This window comes from Aquarana catesbeiana, linkage group LG01, assembly GCF_042186555.1.
Source record: "Aquarana catesbeiana isolate 2022-GZ linkage group LG01, ASM4218655v1, whole genome shotgun sequence".
Classification (NCBI taxonomy): Eukaryota; Metazoa; Chordata; class Amphibia; order Anura; family Ranidae; genus Aquarana; species Aquarana catesbeiana.
The window spans coordinates 880,460,087-880,469,711 of NC_133324.1; the positions used below are offsets into that span (position 1 = coordinate 880,460,087).

The 9,625-nt window shown below is 40.1% G+C and overlaps 1 protein-coding gene across 2 annotated transcripts in view; it reads right to left on the reverse strand.

The window, feature by feature from the left end:
- Nucleotides 1–7,838, reverse strand: part of LOC141117622 (uncharacterized) — a 72,483-nt gene extending 64,645 nt beyond the window's left edge. The window contains exons 1-3 of one of the 2 annotated variants that reach the window (XM_073610570.1): nucleotides 7,774–7,838; nucleotides 7,598–7,659; nucleotides 2,481–2,632 (exon numbers count right to left, since the gene is read on the reverse strand). In XM_073610570.1, the coding sequence (XP_073466671.1) occupies nucleotides 2,481–2,594 (114 nt within the window). In that variant the 5' untranslated portion in view covers nucleotides 2,595–2,632; nucleotides 7,598–7,659; nucleotides 7,774–7,838. The other variant, XM_073610562.1, reaches the window with a different exon arrangement.
- Nucleotides 7,839–9,625: the final 1,787 nt, after the last annotated feature.

Genomic DNA, 9,625 nt, shown 5'->3' on the forward strand with positions numbered 1-9,625 from the left:
CCCTGACCTGTCTGGTGTGTTCATTGGCCTTCATGATGCTGTTTGTTCACTAAGGTTCTCTAACAAACCTCTGAGAGCTTCACAGAACAGCTGTATTTATACTGAGATTAAGTTACAAACAGGGGGACTCTATTTACTAATTAGGCAACTTCTGAAGGCAATTTGTTCCATTAGATTTTAGTTATGGGTATCAGAGTAAAGGGGCTGAATATAAATGCACGCCACACTTTTCACATATTTATTTGTAAATATTTTTGAAAAACATTTATCATTTTGCTTCCCTTTCACAATTACATGCCACTTTTGTGTTGGTCTATCACATAAAACCCCAATAAAGTACAAATTTACGTATTTGGTTGTAACATGACAAAACGTGGAAAATTTCAAGGGGTACGAATACTTTTTCAAAGCACTGTATATTTTTAAATAGTTAAATTGGTCCAGTTTGGACCAATGTAAGCATGTATACACCAGACCTGGCCAATGTCCCTGGAAGCTGGAAATCACTGAAGGAGACACAGTTACTCCAGTGATCTCCATTTGCTTCCGGGACCAGCCCTACGGCATTCTGAACACAGGAGGTGGGCCGCTTGCCAAAGGCACCACTTCAGAGACTGCTTTGCATTTTGCATTGGACAATAGATACAGAGAGGCAAGGAGGTGACATTCTCTGAAAGGCTCCTGTGCTGATTGGCTGACCTATATTCACAATGCACAAGGCCGGCCACTCAGCATAGGACCCATAAGCAAGTGGAGATCTCAGGAACAGCATTGTCTACTACAGTGGTTTCCAGTTTCCAGGGGCATCAGCCAGGTATGGTAGATACATAGTTATTACAATAGTCCAAACTGGTCCAATGTAACTATGTAAAATTATACCATGCCTGCAATTCATCTTTAACCACTTGCCAACCAGCCCATGTACCTTTACTGCTACAGGGCAGCTGGTCTGCGCAGAATCACGTATATATATATATATATATATTAGACTTAATTCTGTATTTCCGGTTAGGGGGCACGTGCCACGGGTGTGCCGGCTGTGCTGTGATTAGTCACAGCATAAGCCGCTCAGCGGGGGCCAGCAATGGATGACCACCGGCAACCGCTGATCAGTGAGGAGAAAGACAGGACAGAGCTCTGTTTATGTAAACAATACAGAGCTCTTTCCTGTCAGCGAAGATGCTCCGGTTTTAGTTTAGATTTGATCACCTTAGATGGTAACCCCTTCTCAGAACAGTGACAGTGCATATTTTTAGCACTGATCACTGTATTAGTGTCACTGGTTCCCCCACAAAGTGTCAGTTAGTGTCAGATTGCCCGCCATACTACCATAGTCCCGCTATAAGTCGCTGATCGCCACCATTACTAGTATAAAAAAAAAAATGCAATATATATATATATATATATATATATATATATATATACACACACACACACATACATATATATATATATATATATATACATATATACACACACACACACACACACACACACACACACACTAGTTTTTAGACGCTATAACTTTAGTGTAAAATGATCAATATAAGCTTATTGGGATTTTTTTTAAACCAAAAATATGCAGCAGAATACATATTGGCCTAAATTTATGAAGAAATTTGATTTTTTTTTAAATTTTTATTGGAAATGTTTTATAGCAGAAAGTAAAAAATATTTTTTTTTTTTCAAAATTTTCAGTCTTTTTTCGTTTATAGCGCAAAAAATAAAAAAAAACCCCGTGGTGATCAAATACCACCAAAAGAAAGCGCTATTGATAGGAAAAAAATTGCATAAATTTAGTTTGAATACAGCGTTGCATGACCATACAATTGTCAGTTAGAAGATGGTTATATTCTTTATATTCTATTCTTTTCTATTCCAGTCTTGTTTATTCTTTTATTTTCTATTATATTCTAATCAATTTTTTTATATTCTTTTCAAATTACAAATTTATTCTGTTTAAATTAGATAGATAGATAGATAGATAGATAGATAGATAGATAGATAGATAGATAGATAGATAGATAGATATGTATATATTGTATTATTTCTATTCTATTGTTTTTTTAATTATATTCTATTCTTTTCTATTCCATTTGAATTTATTCTATTTGAAATTCCAATTTTTATTCTATTCTATTTGTTCTTTTCTATTCAATTCTTTTTTTTCTTTTCTATTGTATTCAAATTTGAATTTCAGAAGATGGTTATATTCTTTCTATTTTATTTTATTCTATTCTGTTCTTTTCTATTCTATTCTTTTCCTCTATTTTCTATTCTATTTTATTCTCTTCGAAAATTCGAATTCGATTCCAAAACCTTTTCGAACTAGATTAGAAAACTATTCAAATTTCATCCGAATACCGAATAATTTGTCCAGATTTCAATTCGGAACTAAACGAACTGCACATGTCTAATATTCAGTAACAGCGATGTGGAAAGTAGTTTTAATACTGCAATATTGAAAAAAAAATACTGACCAGGGACTCCTCCTCTGATAAAATATCCAACTTTGTAAACCTGTCCAGGAAAGGATAGCATTCAGTAATTGCTAGGCAAATGGGGACTTTTGATTTTCCATAAAACCAGTTCATATCTTCCAACGATATCTTTTCTTGATGCCTGATGTATCCTGTGCACACAAATAGTAGTATTACTGACTTTAGTAAAATTATACTTACATTACATACATTATGAACAGTGCAGGCAGATAGAGATATTTTTCTTGTATTTTGCTAATTGATGTATTTCATGATCAATGTGCATTTACAATTTTTTTTCAATAACACCTCTGCTTTTACTACATAGGGTGGAATTCAATAAAGCCTTTGCAACAGTTTTTGTAGGTATGACCCATTTGAAAGGGCTCGTGAAAAATTCAAGGAAGCCTTGCAACAGTTTTGGCTTTTTTTTTTTTTTTTTTTTTTTTTACACCCGCGCAAGATTCACGTAGCGCCACTTTAAGAATATGTCGCTATGTCTGCAACATATTCTTAAAGAATTACTGCTAGTTTGCAAAGTTAACAAAGTGTCAGTAATTAAGACCAATGCAGAACTGGCGTACAGAGGTATGACTGTGCGCAGAGTTGGGCAGGTCTGAGCGGGGAAGCTGTCATGATTATGACAGCTTCTCACTAAATGCTCATTGTTTCTAAGGAGCTGGTGCTCCCCCCCCCCCCTTCCCCGGCGTCTTAGCTGACTGTGATGTCACTCGACCCCATTCAGTTGCTGACCAAGAGATTCCCCAGAAAATATCTGAATGTAAACAAATAGGAGAGGATGTGATGACATTTTTGTCTAAGTATGCAGTGGCGTCGCTATGGAGGTGTGGATGGTACCCAAGTGACACCCGCCAGAGGGGTGACACCATCAAGTAGAAAGTTGGATGGTGTCACCCCATCTATGACAGCGCACGGATTGCAACAGGGGCTGGTGCGACCCACTGCAGGCCCGAAACTAGTCTGCATAGCTAGACAGGAGAGAGTCCGGTGGGGGGGGGGGTGTTTTACTGCACCAGGTGACATCAACCCTAGTAACGCCACTGGAAGTATATTTGGTCAATGACATCACCAGAATCCTTTGTTTATATTCAGACGCTGGCCTGGGAGTCTCCCAAGCTGCACCTGAATGTGCCTGGGGATACATCACCCATTGGTGGCCGACAGTGTCTCAACAATGAAAGATTCATATACATGTCTATAATAGGTATATGAATCTGCAGCACTCACAGACATTTGTCATGTGGGGGTGCACTGGAATTCTAAAGAGCACCTACGACATTCTTTATGAATTTCACAGCTAGTGTTTAAAGTAGAACTGAAGTCAAAAACATTTTTTTTTTCTTTCGTTTTGGATATTTTTTTTGCCATCTATGCCCCATTGGGAAGATTTCCCTTCATGTCCTGTCTCATAGTCACAACAGGTAAATAAATGGTAGTCACCAGAGCTAGGGTCCTAATTGGAAGATTTCCCCTCTATTCCTGTTCTGGGGGGGGGACTCAAAATATTAGAATTTCTTTCATTTTCACTTTTGGTGATAATGGTAAACAGGGCAAATAGAGAGGGTGAATCTCCTTGCTGGTGGTAGTAAACTCTTCAATTTTATTTTCACCTTATAACAAAGCTTAATAATAATTGGCCATGACGAAGGACTAACATCCGAAACGCGTAGGCTGTTTTAACAGCATTGTACATGTCTTTTCAATAAAGGAATACTATTTTTTTAATGTCATTCTGAGTGCCAACCATCCCTTTCCTTATTTTAATAAAGCTTACCTGTAGGTTAAATAAATATCTCCTTAGACCGCTTTCACACTGGCAGCACCCCGGCCGTTAGCGCTAAAGCACAGCTCGTTTTTTGCAGATCTTTAGCGCTGTTTTAGCATCAAAGTCAGACCAAAGTATTGCAGGAAATACTTTGAAGTCACTGCAACTTGAAGTTGCACAGATATGAACGGTACTCATTGGAAATCATGGGGTACGACTTGTCATGTGACTTTGTAGTCCTAAGTCACCGGACAAGTCGCATAATTATGAAAAGGGCCTAAAGTCTGAGAATAAAATCATAAAACAGACACACACTATATTACCAAAAGTAATGGGACACCCCTCCAGTTCCAATCACCTCCAAAGCCACAGGTGTATAAAATCAAGTACCTAAGGATGCAGACTGCTTCTACAAACGTTTGTGAAAGAATGGGTCGCTCTCAGGAGCTTAGTGAATTCAAGTGTGGTACCGTGATAGGTTGCCACCAGTGCAATAAGTCCATCCGTGAAATTTCCTTGCTACTAAATATTCCACAGTCAACTGTTAGTGGTATTATAACAAAGTGGAAGCAAATGGGAACAACAGCAACTCAGCCACGAAGTGGAAGGCCACGTAAAATGAGAGCGGGGTCAGTGCATGCTGAAGCTCACAGTGCACAGAAGTCACCAACTGTCTGCAGAGTCAATAATTACAGACCTCCAAGATGCCGTCCTCAGCTTCCTGGCGGTATAGGGGGCACGCGTGCGCCGCCGCGTCACCAAGGAGCGGTGCGCGTGCCCGGTGGCTGCGATGTCCGCCAGGCACCCGTGATCGCTCGTGACAGAGCAGAAACGTGGATCTGTGTGTGTAAACACAGATCCACGTCCTGTCAGGGGAGAGGAGACAGATCGTGTGTTCCTAGTATATAGGAACACCGATTGTTCTCCTCCCCCAGTCAGTATCACTTCCTAGGTAACAAATTTAACCCCTTGATGGCCCCCTAGTGTTAACTCCCAAAAAAGTGGCAAAAGTGGCCGATCTGTCTGCCGCAATATCTCAGTCCCGCTAAAAATCGCTACTCACCGCCATTACTAGTAAAAAAAACTAATTATAATAAAAATTCCATAAATATATCCCCTATTTTGTAGACACTATAACTTTTGTGCAAACCAATCAATATACGCTTATTGCAATTTTTTTATACCAAAAATATGTAGAATACATATTGGCCTAAACATTTTTTTTTTTTTTGATTTCTTTTTGATATTTATTACAGCAAAAAATAAAAACCACATAGGTGATCAAATACCACCAAAAGAAAGCTCTATTTGTGAGAAAAAACCTTCCGGGGCTGAAGTGGTTAGTCGACTAAAATCGAATGGGTTTAAATTGTAATGCATTATTTAAGCATTTCTCTACAATTTCAAAACTCATTATATACTGCTGGAGTGAAAAATCTAATGTGTTATTATTTATGGTATTAAGGTTTGAACATGCACTACAGACTAGTTTTACTTTTTACATCAAATTTAGTTTTAGTCATACTCTTTTGACTAAAATGCCATTTTAGTTTTAGCTGTATTTTAGTCATTCTTCTCAATTGTTTTAGTTGTATTTTAGTAGACTAAAATATTATTAATTTAGTCGAAGAACATGTTTTAGTTGACAAAATTTAGGCCCCTTTCACACGGGCAGATCAAGTTATCTACCGCAGCTAAACTCACACAATGCTTTCCTATGGCCCCATTCACAAACTGCATTTAGCACCGGTTTTGTTACACGGGGTTTGGAGCGGTTACAAAAAAAATTAATTTGACTGCGTTCAGGACCGATTTGTTGCAGCTATCTGCACATAACTGCAGGTAATCGCAGTGTACTATTTCACCTGCAGATAGCAGCGGCAACAAGGAAAGTAAAAACAACAGGAAGAACATCAGAAATGTCAAGAATGTTCCAACGCAGCCGCATGTAATCCCAAGTAAACGCAGCTAATCGCAATGTACAACTGCAAGTGATCGCTGTGCCTGGAGTTTTGGAATTTCAAAAATAACAAAACATGCTTTTAACAGCAGCAGAACAGCTGCCCGTGTAAAGGGGCCTAATGCCGCGTACACACAGGCGGACTTTTCGGCAATAAAGGTCCGACAGTCTTTCCAACGCACTTTCGAATGACTGGACTTGCCTACTACACGATCACACCAAAGTCCGACGGATTCGTACGTGATGACGTACACCGGACTAAAATAAGGAAGTTGATAGCCAGTAGCCAATAGTTGCCCTAGTGTCGGTTTTAGTCCGTCAGACTAGCATACAGACGAACTGATTTTTCGATAGGAACTGGGTCCGGCGGAATTCCGACATAAATATTTGAAACATGTTCCAAATCTAAAGTCCGTCGGACCAGTTCGGTCAAAAAGTCCACACGTGTGTACAGGGCATAACACTGACTTTCACTGATAATAGTAAACAGGACAAATAGGGGTTGATTTACTAAAGGCAAATAGAATGTGCACTTTACAAGTGCAGTGGCTCCAGACCTTAGTAAATTAGGTAAAGCTTCACTTTACAAAAAATACCCAATCATATGCAAACTTTTTTTTTTTTTTTAAATGCATTGTTGCTTGCACATGATTGGATAATGAAATTCAGCAGAGCTTCCTCTCCTTTTATTAAACTCTGGGGGTTATTTACTAAAGGCAAATCCACTTTGCACTACAAGTGCACTTGGAAGTGCAGTCGCTGTAGATCTGAGGGGGACATGCAAGGAAAATAAAAAACAGCATTTTGGCTTGGACATGATTGGATGATAAAATCAGCAGAGCTTCCCCTCATTTCAGATCTACCCCTCAGATTTACAGCGACTGCACTTCCAGTGCAATTTCAAGTGCACTTTGAGTAGTGCAAAGTGGATTTGCCTTTCGTAAATAACCCCCTTTGGAGCAACTGCACAGTCTGTTTTCCTTTCGTAAATCAACCCCATAGAGAGGGTGAACCTCCCTAACAGGGGCACAGACAGCAATCCAAATTAGAGGCCTTCTAATCCCCCTCCACTCTATCCAAAGTTTTAATGCGAGTTACACACAGTGGGGTTGATTTACTAAAACTGGAGAATGCTAAATCTGGAGCAGCTCTGCAGAGAAACCAATCAGCTTCCAGGTTTTATTGTCAAAGCTTAATTGAACAAGCTGAAGTTAGAAGCTGATTGGCCACCATCCTTAGCTGCACCAGAATTTGCACTCTCCAGTTTTAGTAAATCAACCCCCATTGTCATTACTGTATAAGATTACACCCAGTGTTATTGTACGACCCCCACATTAGTTACAAATTCTCACAGTGTAAGTAAATATTTACCAGTTTCTGATTAGACGTTTAAGTGTCAAAACTCCCCTTCTTTTGTTCCTTGTTCCTGTCGTCTGTAATGAGAAGAAGAGAGAGAAGTGCTACAGAAATATCTGTATTCATGTCATATCTCCAGGGCTTTCTGTGGATGATTCATCATAGCAGGAAGAAATACAAATGCTTCTTACTGTTTCCTCCAGAACTGACTGTGCCTTTAAGAGGAAGTGTGGAGCCTACTTCTGTGACCTCCGGAAGTGAATGCTCATGGTTGGTTTCACTTTGTCTACTTCATATGTCGTTACACATGTTCTCAGTGTATCCTTACTGTGGGGGAGTGTTGGGTGTAGCAAGAAGGCGGCGACGGAACGTCACTTCCGTTAAACATTCTAATGGGTCGCCTAATCTGATGAAACACTTGCTCTTCAATAGGGACAATTCAGCTGACAGCTCAGTGGGAGGAGGGCTCTGTCTGCAGGAATCACCCCTCCCTCTCCAAACTTCCTTCCTCTTTTTATCTCTGGTGTACAGAACTGTACTATTTACCTGCCAATTATATCTATTGCACTAAACTTTTCATCTATTGCACTGATCATATTTAGGCCTCGTGCAAACAGATGTAATAATTTACTGGGTCGCCAGTAAGTTACATTAAACGCTTTTTTTTGGAAAAAAAAAAACCTTCATGAATTAAAAAAAAACAAAACAGTAAAGTTAGCCCATTTTTTTTATATAATGTGAAAGCTGATGTTACGCCAAGTAAATAAATACCCAACATGTCACGCTTTAAAATGATGTTTAGGATTTATTCATACGGTCGTAAAAAAAACATCTAGGCAGGAAAGACTGAGATAAAAAAAAAAAAACGATCTCAGTCTTTCCAGCCAAGTAGATTGCAGTGTTTACATCTACCAGGCCGGATGTCATAACGTCGCACCCGGGCCTCCGCAGATCATAGAGTGCGTCGGGGATCATCTGGTCACCGGTATTCTCTATGGTAAACTTCCGCCGCTGGCGGATTCCTTCCCTGGCTTGCCGATCGCAGAAGCACCAGAGGGCAATGGAGGGGGGCCGCCTGTAAAAACGATCAAGCGGCTGAACTGCCACTAGGATTGTTCTTACGATGCAGGGAATCGCCGGCTGAAAAAAAATGATATCTGAATGATGTGTAAAAAAAAAACTTTTGTTTGTGTAGCTGCGCTGGCCCTTTAATATGTATAACAAACAGTGCATCAAATTCCAAATCTGTCATAGAAATATGCCTTATTAATATGTAGTAGTGATTTCCATCAAAGAACACATTAGTGCTGGACACAAAGTAACTTCCAATACAATCGTAATTCACCACCACCATCCAATCTATGCACTTACCAGAAAGCATATGGTATTTGATCACCTCTGCGGTTTTTATTTTTTTGCACTATAAACAAAAAAAAGACTGACAATTTTGGAAAAAAAAAAACTGATGGGCACTGATAGGTGGCACTGGATAGGCAGCACTGATGAGGAGCTACTGACAGACATTACTGAGTGGCATCTGAAGGGCACTTTTTATGGGCACTGATTGGCACTGTTGTGGGCACTGATTGGCACTTTTATGGGCACTGACAGGCGTTATTTGTGGGGCGCAGGCTGGCAGGGGATGGGCTCTGATTGGCAGCTGATGAGCACATCTTATTGGGGCTGCATTGATAGTCAATGTGCTGATTATGAGTGCAGACCCCCCCCCCCCTACAGGGGGAGCCGCTGATCGGCTCTCTGTCAGCGTGAACCGAGGAAAGCCGTTTACCGGCTTTATCGCTCCTCCGATCACCGTGCTACACGCCCCCGAGGGCCCGCGTCGCCTTGTTATCCTGATCATGTCACATGATGTCCGATCAGGATAACTAAACCACTTTGCCGACGTCATATTGCCAAATGGCAGGCGGCAAGTGATTAAAGAAAGGCATTACACAGGCTTGTTTATTATTGCTTTCTGGTAAGCGCATAGATTGGAGGGTGGTGGTGAATCAAGAATCACGATTGTTTTGGAAGTCACTTTTT